This window comes from Vigna umbellata, chromosome 8 (assembly GCF_029865625.1).
Source record: "Vigna umbellata cultivar VRB3 chromosome 8, Vumbellata_1.0, whole genome shotgun sequence".
Lineage (NCBI taxonomy): Eukaryota > Viridiplantae > Streptophyta > Magnoliopsida > Fabales > Fabaceae > Vigna > Vigna umbellata.
The window spans coordinates 41,038,862-41,054,941 of record NC_142172.1 but is presented as its reverse complement, the minus strand read 5'-3'; the positions used below and the strand labels follow the sequence as shown (position 1 = coordinate 41,054,941).

At 30.7% G+C, this 16,080-nt stretch overlaps 3 protein-coding genes across 3 annotated transcripts; 1 reads left to right on the top strand and 2 right to left on the bottom strand.

Annotated features, from left to right (window-relative positions):
* Window positions 1–1,556: 1,556 nt before the first annotated feature.
* On the bottom strand, window positions 1,557–4,178 carry LOC148194716 (uncharacterized). The gene is made up of 3 exons (XM_088096015.1): window positions 3,851–4,178; window positions 3,546–3,626; window positions 1,557–2,213 (listed from the first exon to the last, which is right to left on the bottom strand). Exons 1-3 carry the CDS (start codon window positions 4,031–4,033, stop codon window positions 1,842–1,844), a joined length of 636 nt encoding a protein of 211 aa, XP_087952141.1. The 5' UTR covers window positions 4,034–4,178; the 3' UTR covers window positions 1,557–1,841.
* Window positions 4,179–8,865: 4,687 nt separating this feature from the next.
* Window positions 8,866–12,686, top strand: LOC148194715 (UDP-rhamnose/UDP-galactose transporter 6-like). Its single transcript, XM_088095595.1, has 7 exons — window positions 8,866–9,069; window positions 9,882–10,074; window positions 10,450–10,634; window positions 10,710–10,910; window positions 11,208–11,369; window positions 11,919–12,266; window positions 12,377–12,686. Exons 2-6 carry the CDS (start codon window positions 9,945–9,947, stop codon window positions 12,207–12,209), a joined length of 969 nt encoding a protein of 322 aa, XP_087951721.1. The 5' UTR covers window positions 8,866–9,069; window positions 9,882–9,944; the 3' UTR covers window positions 12,210–12,266; window positions 12,377–12,686.
* A 769-nt stretch (window positions 12,687–13,455) lies between these two features.
* LOC148194714 (small ribosomal subunit protein uS13z/uS13y/uS13x) lies at window positions 13,456–15,210 on the bottom strand. The gene is made up of 4 exons (XM_088097462.1): window positions 15,052–15,210; window positions 14,787–14,947; window positions 14,505–14,693; window positions 13,456–13,778 (listed from the first exon to the last, which is right to left on the bottom strand). Exons 1-4 carry the CDS (start codon window positions 15,052–15,054, stop codon window positions 13,673–13,675), a joined length of 459 nt encoding a protein of 152 aa, XP_087953588.1. The 5' UTR covers window positions 15,055–15,210; the 3' UTR covers window positions 13,456–13,672.
* Window positions 15,211–16,080: the final 870 nt, after the last annotated feature.

The following is a 16,080-nucleotide window of genomic DNA, read 5'->3' as shown; positions in this document are numbered from 1 at the left end:
TGGACCTTTCATTTCTACTAGTTATGATTATGATGCTCCAATTGATGAGTATGGTATGGATTCTTTAAACCTTTGTATCTCATATTAATTGTCGATTCTATAGAATTATATAAACTGGACAAGTTTGATTCTATATGAAGTCATGAAGATGAGCAAACAGTTTTACAATGAAAATATATTAATTTCAAAACTTAAAAAAACTAAAAACTTAAAAAAAAAAACTAAACGGATTTGGGACATCCGTTAACGGATGTGGCACATCCGTTAACGGATGTGGCACATCCGTTAAAGAATTTTTTCTTCAACGGATGTCGACATCCGTTCGAGAGAAAAGGAGGAGGTGTAGGATATTTTAAAATATTAAGGATAGTTTTGGAATTTAAGAAAAGTGTGGTGGTGCAGGAAGCAATGTGTGGTGGTGTAGGGAGTAACCTCCTAAATTAAGATGTGTTGTCACTTACATACACTTTGATTAGATTAAATATCTGTGGACCAATACAAGAGCTTACGGCCCAAAGGAAGATTACGGGCTTTTCATAAGATCCATGTTTCGAATTGCCTCCTCAAATTTCTACTTCCCACGACCGTTTTAAACTGAATTTTACTGAAACACCCCTATTCACACATTTTACCAAATGTAAAAATTATGAAAAGAATAAATTATAAACTATATAATTATTTTATTTTATTATGTTATCCTTTGGCTTCAAGAATTCTTCTGATGCTAAGATGCCTTTTGGGCCAATGCCATCTCATTGTCACAACAGCACAAGCGATTCCAATGCTAAGTTTTCTTCCATTCTATTCTCATTCCATGAACACTGCATTTGTCTGAGGGTAAACCCTTCTCTTTTCTTTCTTTTAAAAACTATCAAGCTTTCACCAAACGCAATGAATCATCACTTAAGAACTTTCTTAAGTTTACCCTAATAAGACTGTATGAATTGCGGTTAAATGCGTGTCTTTATTCTCTCTATTCACAGATTAACAACAATATAAAGAAAATAACAGAGAACAAGCTATAAGGATTAACAAAATAGATATCAAAAGCAATGGGATATACAAAAGATGCCTGAAGTTGTGAATTGCAACATACAGAATGTGCGAAAATGACTGGTTGTGGCCTTCAGCATGTTCAAGGTGAACCACTTTGGAAGCCACAAAAAAAGAATATGTATATAATCATTGTAATTAAAAATTATTTAATTAATGTCATGTATACTTTTATTTATAAAATAATAATTACTCAACAAAATAATGTGTGATAAGTGATATTTATGATAATGAATTTCTAAAGACATTGAACAACTTTCAAAATACTACTGAATAATGTTATCCATTCTTATCACTGCATATGCTGAAAAAGAATTCAAAATAAAAATTATTAAAATTTTATTCATGGTTTTACTGAAAAGAAATTTTTAAAAAATCTTGATTATGAAAGAATTATGGATAATTTTGCAGAAAAAAGTGCAACAAAAATATTTATGATTAGAAGAGGACATCCATGACACCAGAAATCCTTGAGGGGACAGGTTTAGGTAGGAAACTTGAAATAGAAGTAATGCCTACATTGAAATAAAGTTTGTTTGAAAGACGATCAGGGTACAAATTTTGATACCTTTAAACTATTTCAACAACAAACTTTACAAAGAACATTGAAGAACTAAGCCATTACTCAACTTGGATGGTACAAGCATGCGTTGTAATAAGTTAATGCTGTTTTTTTGTAGGATACAACGAGCAAAACTCAGATATGCCCTTCCGTTGGTTATTCAATTCTTTTGTAGGTAATGAAGAGGAATGGTGAAGCAAACATATTCAGTAGATGAAACTGCAGACTAGTCTGCATGCATGTCCATGGCAGCATCATTGAAACTGAATGCAGCAGAGTCCCTGCTTTGCTGCTGAAGAAAGTTCTCTTCAGTGTTACGGCTTCCATTCCCCATGGAGAGACCACTTGAGTAGTTCCCTACCTCACCAATTTGACGAACAGGATTTGACAAAGCATTTGAAAACACGGAATTCTTTGATTGACTATCAATGTGCTCAGACCTGAGTCCCTGCCCCATAAGTGTCTGGCCAGGAAATTCTGCAGTTACGGGAAAACCTGAACCAGTGACAGTGACATGCATTAGTGGTTGTGATTGTTGGTGTTGCTGTGGAACTCTAGGTGACATACACGGTTCCTCTCCACAATAATCCAGCTCATTCTGTTAGCACAAAAATCAAATTTCATTCATGCAATTTGTGATCAGTAACAACAAAAACCAATATTACATTGCATGAAGTACAAAGACATCCCCATGTAGCCCAAACCTGCCATATTACCTAACCAGCACTTTTGTTTTTCAGTACTGCAAGGTATCTAACTAGCCACAAGTGCACACAAGTTTCTGAGATAGCAAGCAATTTCTTAAAAACTGACAATCTTACAAATCTTTAAAATGGAAGGAAAAAAATGTTTCATTGTCTTTTCCATCCTTCCTAAACTGCTACAAAAAACTGACACATAATACTTGCCATTTCAATTTGGGGAAATTTCTCAGTCCTATGTATTTTCTACCTGTTTTTGCAATCAGCATTCATCAATGTAATTCTGCAACTTCTCAAAGCCCACAAGTGAAACACAAACTTTCAAACACTTGTTTTCACAAAAATTTAAAATAGCAATTACACTAAAGTTCCACCTCTTCAATAACTTTAGAAAATGAAAATTTAAAGAGAGAAAAGATCACATGAAAGAAAAGGGCAACATCCATCGGAGAAATCAAGATGGCTTTCTCCCGCTTAAAATTTTACCCAATTTTCAGACCTTCTCAAGTTAAACTTCATTTAATTTAAAAATTCACACTAAGAAACCTTTCCAACATTCTGTTATAACTTGCATATACGCAAACAAAACACTATAAATTTCAGTTCATCAACAAAATCAATAACTGATTCAAGGAAAACAAATTGACATTCCACTAAGAACAGAGAAATAAAAGAATGATAACAAAGTAAAACTGCAACAGACAAGGCAGAAAACAAGTAATTTAGAAAAAGGTAAAGACCTGCGTTAATCCAGCCTACAGAAACAAAAACACTACTGATCAATTAAGCAAATGTCAATACCGGAGAATGAAATCAAAATCTGGACAACAAGACTAACATGAACTTCATAGATTATTTTCTTGTACTTTTTTCCTTTCCATCAGCAGTATTGTTCAATAGTGCGATCTGGGCAAGCTTAAACAAAAACAACATAGCCTTGTCTCACCAAGTGAGGTTGACTACAAGACTTCACAAAGCCGTTTGGCTTGTTCATAAACAGGTTTGGCAAAAATTGACCATTTTGTTATTCATTTATGATTGGTTGAAAGTCTTTCAAAAATTTACATTTGTCTCAAGGGAAGTCTAGCTATAAGCCTTGCTGTATGATGATATGATACATGTGCATCATCTTATCAGTAACTAGCAAGCTATAACTCCTCGGCCTCCCTCATTTTGTTTGCTTCACAATGACATGCAAAACACAAAAAGAACAATAGAATGAAACCAACCTGAATGTAGCCGAGTATATCAACAGGTGCAGTTTTTGATCCACCTTCTTGTTGCCTCCGGATCCACTGATAAATCTTTTCCTGAAATCGGACACAGCACACACCAATTAAAACAAATTACATAGTTTAAACCCTAAACACGTGGAAAAAAACAGTAAAAATGCGGAGGTAAGAACTCAATTGCAATCGAGAACAAGAATTAAAAAATGAAGTAAAAAAAAAGAAAGATAGTTTTTTTATTTTTGAAAAGTCCAGGAAATATATGGAATGGAAAAGGGTTGGAGGATAAAAGAGAAAATTGTTACAAGGGAGTGGCGTTCACCGGCTTGGAAGGAGAGTTTGTGGCGGTTCATGGAGAGAGTGTAGAGGTGTGAGAGAGAATTGGCAGCACTGGAAAATGAAGCGTACATGGTTCGGTCCACCTCGTCCATGCTTGAGGCTATTGATTTTCTCTTCTTCGCCATGATTGTGCCTTTGCCCAATTGCATAGAAGACGTTGTGAGTGGGTTTTATGCGCGAAGGAGAAAGAGGGCGTTTCGGTTTTCATCGGTTTCCACCAATACAAAAATCATTCCACTCCATGGATTGGTAATAAAAGCTTGTCCCTTGCTTTGAACCACTTTGGTGAAAAAATCCAACTTTAATCAATTTAATCTGATTCTTTATACAATGCTATTTATTGATTTTTTTTTCTTTTTCTTTTACCTTTTCAAGAAACAATCTTTTCTTTCTTTTAGGGCTTATGGCAGTGATAAAATAGAATGAAATTTGTAATTAATGTTTTATTCTAAGATATCATAACCAATATTATAGAAATAACTAATAATCTTTTGAAATGTGTTTTATAATAAGGTCCTAAGGAAGTGTTTTATTTTTGTTTTATTATTATTTTTACATCTTATTCCATTTTCACTACTAAATATTTCGTTGTTATATATATATTTTAAACATACTTATTAGCAGAGAAAATGGAAAATAGAAATATTATTGTACTTTGTTTGGTAACTAACAGTACAGAGTGGAAGGACACATAATATAATTGGCAAATATAAACCCTTCTTTATTTAGGCAAGGACACGTACGAGTGATAAAATATTACATTTTCTTTCTTTTTCTTCTTTTCTAAACAATTAAAAACAATATCCTCCTTTCTACGTTTTTTTTCATTCTTTCAGTTTTTTTTTTCTTTTCACATTCTTTCTTCAAACTAAACACATAATTATTGTCAATTGATAAATGTCATTATGATTTTAACAATATTTATTAGAAAAAGTTAATAAAATTAAAATATATAATGATTTGTTATTAAATAGTGGTAACAGTTTTTCTTTTACAGAAAAAAATTATAATATTATTTGCACACAAAAACTAAAGATACTAGTATGTGACTAAATGGCAATAATTTTTTTTTATAGAAAGAATAAACTAAAGAACAATATTTATTAATATATAAATGAAAATAACTAATTAAAAACTTCTAATCAATGAATTAATTTAACAGCGACCTTTCATTTAAGACGTGATATACGAAATTTATTATTGTAACTTTAAATATCAATTTTAAATAGTCGAACATTCACAGTTTCCAGATATGAAAAAAATATATCAATTTTTTATTGTAACTTTAAAGAGTTATTCTACATACTATCTGTACTAACTCGTGGAAATATTCTTAATACTCTCGTTTTGTCGTCCCTCTTTAAATTGAGTTGGAATTATCTCCAATTTTAAACTTTAGAATTTGAGAGAATTCAATTACAAACCAAATTTTGAAAAAGATCATTTTATCAACAGTTGATATATTTATTGGAGTAATTTTATTAGGTGGAAGTTTGGAATGATCTTGTTTTGAAAAATAGTTCTTAGAAATATTGAATAGATTTGAAAATAAATGTTATGATATTGAATTTTGTGTGATTTTAAATTGGTATATCTATACCTAAAGAAGATATTTATTTTTGTATATATAATTTTTATTCTTATTTTATCTTTTATAATATATTTATTAATTGATTTAAAAAAAATATAATTGTTAACTAATTTTTTATGAGTAATTGTTATTTTAAAATATTTTATATAAAATTGTTTTTTTCTTATATTTCTTTATTATATTTGTAGTTTCTACTATCACCATTTAATTTCTTATTATTCTTTAATATTAACGTTAAGAATGAAATCCCAATACCCAAAGTTGTGAACAATATATAGATGGAATAAAGAAAAAGACATTAGGAGTAGTACGCAATACCTAAATATTAGCGGTACAAACTGCATATATGATTAAGAAAAAAAATTGAGACATAAGATAATTTTATTCTAAAAAACAAAATAACGTTACTCTTAAAAGTTTAATTAACAATAATAATATTATAAAAGATAAAATATAAATATAAATATAAATGATATATGAGAATATATATATATATATATATATATATATATATATATATATATATATATATATATATATTATATGATTTCCTAACTTATCGTAACATGTTAATAACCTCTTAAATTATATCAAAATTTAGTTGACAAAAATATCTTTATATATTATAGATTCAAAGTGTTAAGGTTAAAGATATTTGAATAATTTCTGATTTTTTTATTTTAAATTAAAAATAAAAATTATTAAAATACCCTTGTATTTGAAGTATGCCTTTTTTAATATGAGGGTATTTTTGTCAACTAAATTTTGGTTACTTTAAGAGGTTACGTAAGTTAGCAAACCCATATATATATATATATATATATATATATATATGGGGTTGGCTAACGTGCGTAAGTGCTGTTTTTGAGTTGGATTCTAAGTTTTAAGCTTAAGGGTATTTTAATAATTTTCATTTTTAAAACTAAAAAAATACCCCAAACCCTTACTCACTTCCCTCATTCATCTCATCTCTCTCACTCCAACTTTTTCTCTATGATTCCTACTGTAGCTCCAATTGAAAAATTCACAAACACTTGTCGTTAAACCATTCGTCTTTGTAAAGAGTTGAGTCATCGACATATTCACCTTCAGGCAAAGGTTCATTCAAGATCTCTTCAATTTCACCATTTTCACTAACCGCTCTAATTTTATCATCTGCATATCTTAGAATCATCATCTCAAAAAAAAAATCTTCAGACCAATGATCAATTCCTTCGGATGTCATTATACTTGTGAAAATTAGATAAAATTATATACGACAAAAATTATAAAATGAAAACTCATTATAAAATCATTTTTTGTAAGAAATTGTTTAACAAGAGAGTGTTTCTGATTTTTGTAGGCCAATTACCAATTCCTTTGATGTCATTATGCTTGTAAAAATTAGATAAGACAAAAATTATAAAATGAAAATTCATTATAAAATCATTTTTTTATAAGAAATTGTTTAACAACGAGTAATTTTTATTTTTTTGAGGTCAATTACCAATTCCTTTATGCTTGTGAAAATTAGATAAAATTAGATAAGACAAAAATTATAAAATGGAAACTCATTATAAAATCATTTTTTGTAAGATTGTTTAATAGTCAATGTCAAAACCCGGTACACATTGGCTAAAATGTACCAACTGAAAAACAGGCGTACGCGCGTTAGCAAACTCATATATATATATATATATATATATATATATATTATTTGTTTGTTTATTTATAAATATACTTATGTTATTATTTATAATTCTTAATTATTGAATTCTTTTTTCATATAAAATACCCTTGTCATAACTTACTTGCTACATCACAAATCAATTTAACATGACTCAACAATATATAATTTAAAATATTATTAATTGACTCCACCAACAATATATAATTTAAAATATTATTAATTGATTCCAATAATCTAGAATATATTTAATAAAAATCAAATATTTAAATTATTTATGTTCTTATTAACATGCTTAGCTTTCATGCAAGTTTTATACATTTGATTTTACTTTGGAAATATATGTATTGAATAAATTCAGAGATTTTATATTTATAATATTATCTCACACTTTCCAACAACATGCTCTTATAAGATAATAAACTATGACTAATGTTTTTTTTAAGGTAAATTTTTATATTTGGTTTGATCTAGTTTTACATCGTCCTTGGCTCTCAAAACTATATATATATATATATTATATATATATATATATATATATATATATATATATATATATATTCTTTTATTTGAGTTACATACTACCAAAATCAATATAATCTCCTTTAATCCTTTCCGATATATCGTGAAGTCAAAATAATATATAGTAGAAGTCAACTATATAACACCTAACATCCTATCAAATTTTAAAGACTATTATATGTATCAAATTGGTTCATTTGTTTTGAATTATTTTACTCTTATTAAACATAAAATAAGTATAATTTAACTCCAAACATTCTCGGATAACACCAATTTAATTAAGTTCATACATTATAACTCATCTTAATTTTCACAGTTCCAAAAATATATATTCACCAACACGTCGATTTAACTCAACAATCTAATAGATAATTTACAAAAAAAACAGTTTCGTTCACATGCAAACTTTAGAAGACTCAACATTTTCACAGTTTCAATATACCAAATTGATCACATTAATTTACTCTCAATAAAATAATGTATCATAGTTTCATCACATCCACTAAACACTCTAAACTCTATTATAAAACAATAGATTCCTTTATTTAGATTGTGAATCACCGTCAAAAAGAGCTTTACTGTCTCTAAAAACCTATATTTACATATGTAATATTTAGATATAAAAAATTCAGATTTTATCATACTCTAATAATTTTAATGGAACAAAAATTCATCTTGAACCTTTAAACCTCACATGTGAACCTAACAACCTTTACATACAATAGATCTCACTAAAAGACTTCAAAGAATTAACTTATTCTTTTTACAATTTTGATTGGATAAAATTGTTACACTTTTCACCCATACTTTTATAATAAAATAGATAAAAAATGAACAGAAAAAATATTAAAAAAATAGGAAAAATATGATTCTTATAAAATAAAAAAAATTTATGGTATAACATTAATAAAATATTCAAAATATTATTTATAGCACAGTTTGTACCTTAAACTAATTTTTAATCCTCACACCATTTCAAAATTTGATAAACTAGTTCTATATAAAAAATAATAATTAAATGTTAAATTTTCTTAAGCATTTAGTGTAGTTAATAAATGCAATTAAAGTTAATGAATAAGAGTATTAGACTTGTTTTCAAACTGCATGGAATTAGTTAATATAGTATGGTTGAATACAATTGCTGTGATTATTTAAGAAAAGGAGGAAAAAGAAAATAGTTACTGTGTTGGTGTTGTTCCAAAATGATCAAAGCTGAGCATGTTTAGACAAAACAACAGGGATACTTGAGAAACATAACATGCTTATTATGCTCGTCTTTCTTGGGTACATAGCGCGTGCCACTTCTACTCCAATCTGCAAATTGCATTCTCCAATCTTCAATTCCTTTCTACCCACATTTCCTTATGCTACATTCATTCCAACGCCCAATGTCTTCTCCATTCACAGTTAGTTTATTTGTTCTCAACCTATTTTTGTTTCACATTCTCAATCCTTCTCATCTTTTACCCTTTAGTTTGTTTTAATTCATTCATACAATCTTATATTTTTCTTTGTTGAAGGGACTAAAAATATTGAATCTCGGTAAATACCAGGTTACCCATGTTTGATTATGATCTCTCTTTTAGAAAAGTTGTTACCATTTACTAAATTTTAGCGTCACCCTTCTGGATCCGAGATCCCTTTTGGGATCTGTTTATAATGGATATGAAAAATAAGAGTTTTAAATTTTGTTTACTCTGTATTTTATTTTTTCATAGAACGCAAAATATTTAGCATTGTCAAATTGTGTGGGTTCGTTTTGGTGATGGATTGGAGTTCAATTTATTTGAATTGGTTTCTTACATTACGGTGAATTTAGGAGTTTTGTCTTTGATAATTGTCACCCAATAAAGCTAAATTGGAATTGACATTTCATTCAAACGGGCTATCATACTGCCTTCTGCCCTGAAAATGAGTGAACAACTTTAGGGTTGTTACTATGCATGGTTAGAACCGAATTGTAATGTCAGCTTTCTTTGGATGCAAGATCCATTTAATCAAAGGGTGGTTCATTTTATCATTCTTCAGCTGGGTCTAATGTACCGTTTGTATATAAATATAAATGATCTTGGGTCCTGTTTTACATTCCGTTGATCACATTTCCATCTGTATTATTTTTATTTTAAACATGATAATTTCGTATTTTCCAGTTTACCAGGCTTTGTATTTGTTTATTTAAATGGATTGACCAATGCACATCATTTGAATGGTTCAACAGAATGCTATGGAGGCTAGTTAGAAGAACCCAAAGTCAGTTAATTTGTGAAAAATAAGCAAGAACATGGCAACGACTAGCAGGGCTGAGAAGAAGGCAGCAGTGGATGCAGCTGCGTGGGTGTTCAACGTTGTCACTTCTGTTGGAGTTATCATTGTAAACAAAGCTTTGATGGCCACTTACGGCTTCAGTTTTGGTAAATTCCTTTTCCAATTTTTAATGATGTCTTTCCTTGACTTACATTGTTGTTGGAGTTATGGAATTTTAGATATAATGGAAGGAAATACTAACTGTGATATACTACAATGTACAAATTTGTTAGATATGTTCATAAAATCTAGAATATTAACCCTTATACTAATCCTAATAACATATCATGGTAATACGTGAAAATATAGTAATTAGTCTTAAGGGACGATGAGGAAATAGGAAACAGTGGAGGATAATTTAAGATTTGACAAAATATTTTTCGATGTTTCCATAGATTTTAAGCCTTGTCCCAATAAATACATTATAATGTTCTGGCTTAATTTCTTATCATCTTTTAAATACGATTTGCCTTTTCCTGCAGCTACAACATTAACAGGTCTTCATTTCCTTACTACAACTTTGATGACATCCATACTAAAGATGGTGGGATACGTCCAGCCTTCGCATTTACCCTTTCCAGAACTTTTAAAATTTGTTTTATTTGCTAACTTCTCCGTTGTTGGAATGAATATTAGTCTAATGTGGAACTCAGTTGGATTCTATCAAGTGAGTTGGGTTGAATTTATCTATCTGTCGATCAATGCATTCAGAAGTTAACATTTCTTTTTAACCATTTTGCAGATTGCTAAGTTGAGTATGATACCTGTATCGTGCCTTTTTGAAGTTGTTTTCGACAAGGTTAGGTACTCTAGAGGCACTAAACTCAGCATATGTGTCGTTCTCTTAGGTGTTGGTGTTTGCACGGTTACTGATGTGAGTGTTAACACAAAAGGTTTTGTTGCTGCCTTTGTAGCAGTGTGGAGCACTTCTATGCAACAATATGTAAGAATGCATTCCACCATATGCGATGCTTCAGTTCAAAATTCAAACTTAAAATATCATATAATTAAATCTAGATTCATGCTTCTGCATGACAACACTACAAAGAGTGGTAGGCAATATGACAAACATTTTGAAGTTTGTCTTAAAATTGTTCCATGTTATGCTTAAATATTTGAATGCATTTTAGGTAGATTCAGGTATCATTTTTCAGCAATCAGCCCTCCTGTGCTGTAAAACATTTGTATAAGAAGTGTTAGTCTACTTTTTTTTAATGAATTTTCAATGTTTCGTGTGTAGTATGTCCATTTCCTTCAGAGGAAGTATTCACTCAGTTCTTTCAACCTATTGGGACATACAGCACCGGCACAGGCTGGATCACTACTTCTTCTGGGCCCTTTTCTAGACTACTTGTTGACAAACAACAGAGTTGACCAATTTGCTTATAATTCAGGTTCTTTGGTAAGTTCTGGAACACAAAAAAAGACACCAATGCCATTGTATTCAATGTGTAAACCCTTGATGATTTACTTTCTCTGAGAAAGTGAGTAAATGCATCTGTGGATTCACATGGGTATACGTATAATGAACGACTTGATGTGTTAAAATAGATATTGATTTCACCTTCAGATGTATGTAGATAAGATAATTGTGCATATGGTATATATGGTTTTTTTTAATGCCTTTATGTTTAAGAATGCCCCATTTCTTTAGTTATACAATCTGCTTATTAATGTGCCTTATTAATCTAAAATACTTTTATAAATTTATCGTATATGGCTAAAAACTTACTCAGCATTGGAAGCTTTGGGATTTATGTGGTGATTTTCATAGACGAATTTGTCTTAATTTGATTGAATGTGTATAACTTAGATGATACAAACATTATAGAACAAAGTCAAGAATGAAGTAAATTGAATTACAAATTGAACTTTTGTTGCTTTTGATTGTGGTATCTGGGTTGGTATTAACCTTTACCAAGTTTCCCAAATTTTGGGTTGGATTTTGCAGATGTTCATATTTATGTCATGCACTATAGCAGTGGGGACCAACCTTAGTCAATTTATCTGCATTGGCAGATTCACTGCGGTCTCTTTTCAAGTACTAGGCCACATGAAGACCATACTTGTTCTGATAATGGGGTTCTTTTTCTTTGGGAGGGAAGGTCTTAATGTTCAAGTGGTTTTAGGGATGGTTATTGCTGTGTGTGGAATGATATGGTATGGCAATGCCTCATCAAAGCCTGGTGGAAAGGAGCGTTTGAATTACTCTCTTCCCACCAACAAAACAGAAAACCAATAGTTTCATAGAATTCACTCATTATGGTGGTTTATTTACAGAAGTTGAGATGATAAGACGGTAAGTGATTATTTACAGGAAAGTAGTTATTTATTTTAAATTAAAACCTTATTATTTCAATCTCATTTGTAATTCTTTTAATTGATATGATTTATTGTTTTGGATTCCAGTGAATATATTTCATTATAGGGCTGACTACGTTCCAAGCAAAAATATCTCCTTCAATAATGACACTCATCCATTCTTGTTGCTTCTTGATTCTGGTTCTGTCAACAAAAGCAGCATTAAGAGCAGTGTGTTGAGACAGAAATTTTTCACACGACACAAATGAACGACAGAGGTCCTCCCATAGTTTGCCCTCATGAGAGTGCGACTTATCTGAAAGTGCAGGATTAGGTTGTTATTATATTGATACTCTCACATGTAAGTTTATATGATGACTGGTATGGACGCCTTCAATAAATCAAATTAGTTGCAGAATATGATCGATCGGAAGTCTGTTTAAATATTATTTCTGTCAAGAATAAGATTTTAAAGATACTCACAATTCCACCTGATTCTTGTGAATTTAGTTTATTGTGGATAAGAACTTTAAAGAAAATGTTAGATGAAAAAAACAGAGGACAAAGTTAAGCTTTAACAATTTGTAAAGAAAACTATTTATCTGAAAGTATCAGTTACAAGTAACCCATATAAAAGGAAGATTCAATAATATTCGGATTCGGTAACTCGTGAAAGAAAGATTCTCTAGTGCGAAGACCTAAATCGACTAGTGCGAAGACCTAAATCGACAAGTGACTTCATAGAAACTCAGAATTGGGATACGATTAATCGTTGTAAAGTGAACCAGGGACATACTATTGGACAATACACTTAGATAATTTTGCGATTATTTTCGAATACTTTTTACACGAATGGAAAAGAATTACAAGAGTCAAAGGTTTTTTTTTGATATAGACTTAACCAAAAAGGCGATAGAACGATCTTACAAGATCAAATTCCAGGGGAACGGATATTTTATCTTTCTTACATACATACAGTAAATGCTTAGTTTGACAAGTTCAGGAAAAAAAGACTTTCAAGGTGAATAATGATGAAGAAACTTATAATTTCTTGCACAAAAACGATGTCATCATATAATTCACACAGCCAAATACTTTATACAAAAACAAGCGACTAATATTTAAAGAATGTCCATGTTACCATGTAATAAAATTCTAGTGTAAAAAGGTAGTATTTCGCTCCGGGGTTGAAGTGAATATGTAATTTCATCAATAATATTCAAGGTTCTCTACAAATAAAAAACCAGAATCATAAGTAGAGCTTAACGCAAATAACAAACAAAATTGAAATTGTCACAGCATTTAAATAAAACTGATACAAAGTCGGTATGCAAAACATGTCTAGTGTTCTTTCAAATTTCCCTCCTCAACAAAATCTAATCTCCAAAGCCAAAACATAATAGCTTAACGCTTCTTAGAGACACCAACAGTCTTCCCCCTACGGCCAGTTGTCTTGGTGTGCTGACCACGGACTCTAAGGCCCCAGTAGTGCCTCAATCCACGGTGGTTTCTGCATAATGAAACTTAAATAGTTAATTTGGTTCAGAAGTCACCAATACTTCACAAGCAATGCCCAAATTGTCCAGAAAAGTCCTTCGGAAAATTTGTAATTCCACAATTTATGGCAGGGTAAGTTAATCTCATTACACCAATATTTACCATAACAACATAAATGTTCAACTGATTGCAATGATGTTAACTAACAAATATATGACAATGTATACAGGTCATGCTTCAATTAGCTCTTTCTTTGAAAATTATTTGCTTCTGTCAATCTCGCAAGGTTACAACAAAAATTGGAAACTAAATATTCAAAATGACTAGCAGCAAAACCAAATTCAAGTTACTGGTCAAGAAAGCAAATTAAACTTGAAATGCTTCTTCTATAACTGCACTACAATTAAGACTAATATCATCATTAGTTAATGAGAACCATTCTATCCAATTCACAAGATCTTGAAAAATACAAACCAGGCTAGCAGTTACAATACCCAACACAAAATTACAAATTTCTACGCCATGACAGAAAACCAAATCAAATCCAACAACCAACATATTTGGCACAGTTCATCAAACATGAAATATTTCACAAACAAACCACAGAGCAAATCAGTTTAAACAAAACGTCATTCGGCTTTGTCGACAAAAGCAAAACTTATTTTCGACCGAAACTAAATGATGAGACCCAAAAACGATTGAATAACTCAACTATGAATAGACATAGTAAATGAGTGACCTGATTTTCTTGAGTCTCTCCAAGTCATCCCTGAGCTTCATATCGAGAGCATTGGAAACAACTTGGGAGTACTTGCCATCCTTGTAATCCTTCTTCCTGTTAAGAAACCAGTCTGGGATTTTGAATTGCCTAGGGTTGGCTACCACTGTCATCAGATTATCCAACTCGGCAGCACTCAACTCACCAGCCCTGACAGCAGCACAAAAGAAAAAACACCCATGTCAAGAAAACCCAGAAACTCGTGAACCAACGTGCAGTTAAACTGACCAAACAAACAAGCACCTCTTGTTCATGTCAACATCAGCCTTCTTGCAAACCATGTTGGCGAATCTCCTGCCAATACCCTTGATGGAGGTAAGGGCGAACATTATCTTCTGCTTGCCATCAACGTTAGTGTTCAGCACACGGAGAATGTGCTGGAAGTCCTCGTTCGCCACCAGAGCCTGCAATATTCGCAAAAGCAAATTCAATTACCGATAGGGTTCCTCAAAAAATTGAACCTTTTTAGTCAACGTCAAGGAGTGAGAGGTGCTGAAAGGGCACGTACCATTTTCGCCGCGGAAGTATCGTTGGAGAGTGACGGTCGCCGCCGCTGCTATCGGTGCTGGTTGAATGAGGATCTGAAACTCTAGGGTTTGGGAATGAGTGATGTTATATAAATGTGCTGAGCCTGTTCTAGGGTTTTGTCGTGTGGGCTTGTTCAACTTCAGTGGCCCATTTATTACCTCAGTTTGGGCTTTTATTTCTTATAGAATAGTTGATGAGTAGTTGATGAGTAGTTGATGAGTAGGCAAATACTTTCTACACCCTAATAAAAAATTTACTACACTAATTTAGAATATTTTTTTGGGTTGAAAAATACATATATTTTCAAATTTTAACAGCTTATTCTCCTCATATCCTCTCACTTCAAATCCTGTGTGATACGTATTCTACGTTAGGTTTTTTATTGCTTACTTGTACTTTACTGTATACCTAACTATGTATTTTTATGTTATTTGATTCTCAATGCCTTCTGGGATACATTTTCAAAGTTACTCCGTTTTTCATTTTCTGTTTTCTGTTTTATTGCTTGATTAAAGACAAATTCTTATTTTTGTTTCCTTAACAATATTATTAAACAACAAATAGAACACTTTATTCTTAATGATTACTATTTTAGTTTCTTTTAATATGTTTATATACTTTCACATAAAAAACAAAACAATTTACTATTCATACATTTTTTAGAATTTTAATTAATTATAATTTGATTCTAATATATTTTTTTATTATCATGAAATTAATTTTACCAATCTTTTTATATTTTCATACATTCAATTTTTTCAAAAAATAAATAACTACGTTCATAGAAAATCGAAGTTTTTAAAATGAATTTTCTTGTAGAAAGTGCTTTTAGATTAAAAACGAGAATTTTTTACTTCTCTTAATTATTTGACCATACCTAAAATGTTTTCCTCGCTAAATTGATGAGATTGATAATTAATCATTAGTATGACTAAGCAAAGTAATGACATCGCCAATCAATCATTAATATGTCCAGAAAGATCAATATCTTATACACTGAGATTTGTTA

Coding starts and splice junctions, on each gene's coding strand:
- LOC148194715 (XM_088095595.1), top strand. CDS start 9,945: ATGGCAACGACTAGCAGGGCTGAGAAGAAGGCAGCAGTGGATGCAGCT. Junction 10,635..10,709: donor ACTCAGTTGGATTCTATCAA/GTGAGTTGGGTT, acceptor ACCATTTTGCAG/ATTGCTAAGTTGAGTATGAT. Junction 11,370..11,918: donor CTTATAATTCAGGTTCTTTG/GTAAGTTCTGGA, acceptor TGGATTTTGCAG/ATGTTCATATTTATGTCATG.
- LOC148194716 (XM_088096015.1), bottom strand. CDS start 4,033: ATGCAATTGGGCAAAGGCACAATCATGGCGAAGAAGAGAAAATCAATA. Junction 3,627..3,850: donor CCGGTGAACGCCACTCCCTT/GTAACAATTTTC, acceptor GTCCGATTTCAG/GAAAAGATTTATCAGTGGAT. Junction 2,214..3,545: donor ATATACTCGGCTACATTCAG/GTTGGTTTCATT, acceptor TTGTGCTAACAG/AATGAGCTGGATTATTGTGG.
- LOC148194714 (XM_088097462.1), bottom strand. Junction 14,694..14,786: donor GATGTTGACATGAACAAGAG/GTGCTTGTTTGT, acceptor TGCTGCTGTCAG/GGCTGGTGAGTTGAGTGCTG. Junction 13,779..14,504: donor GAGAGACTCAAGAAAATCAG/GTCACTCATTTA, acceptor TTCATTATGCAG/AAACCACCGTGGATTGAGGC.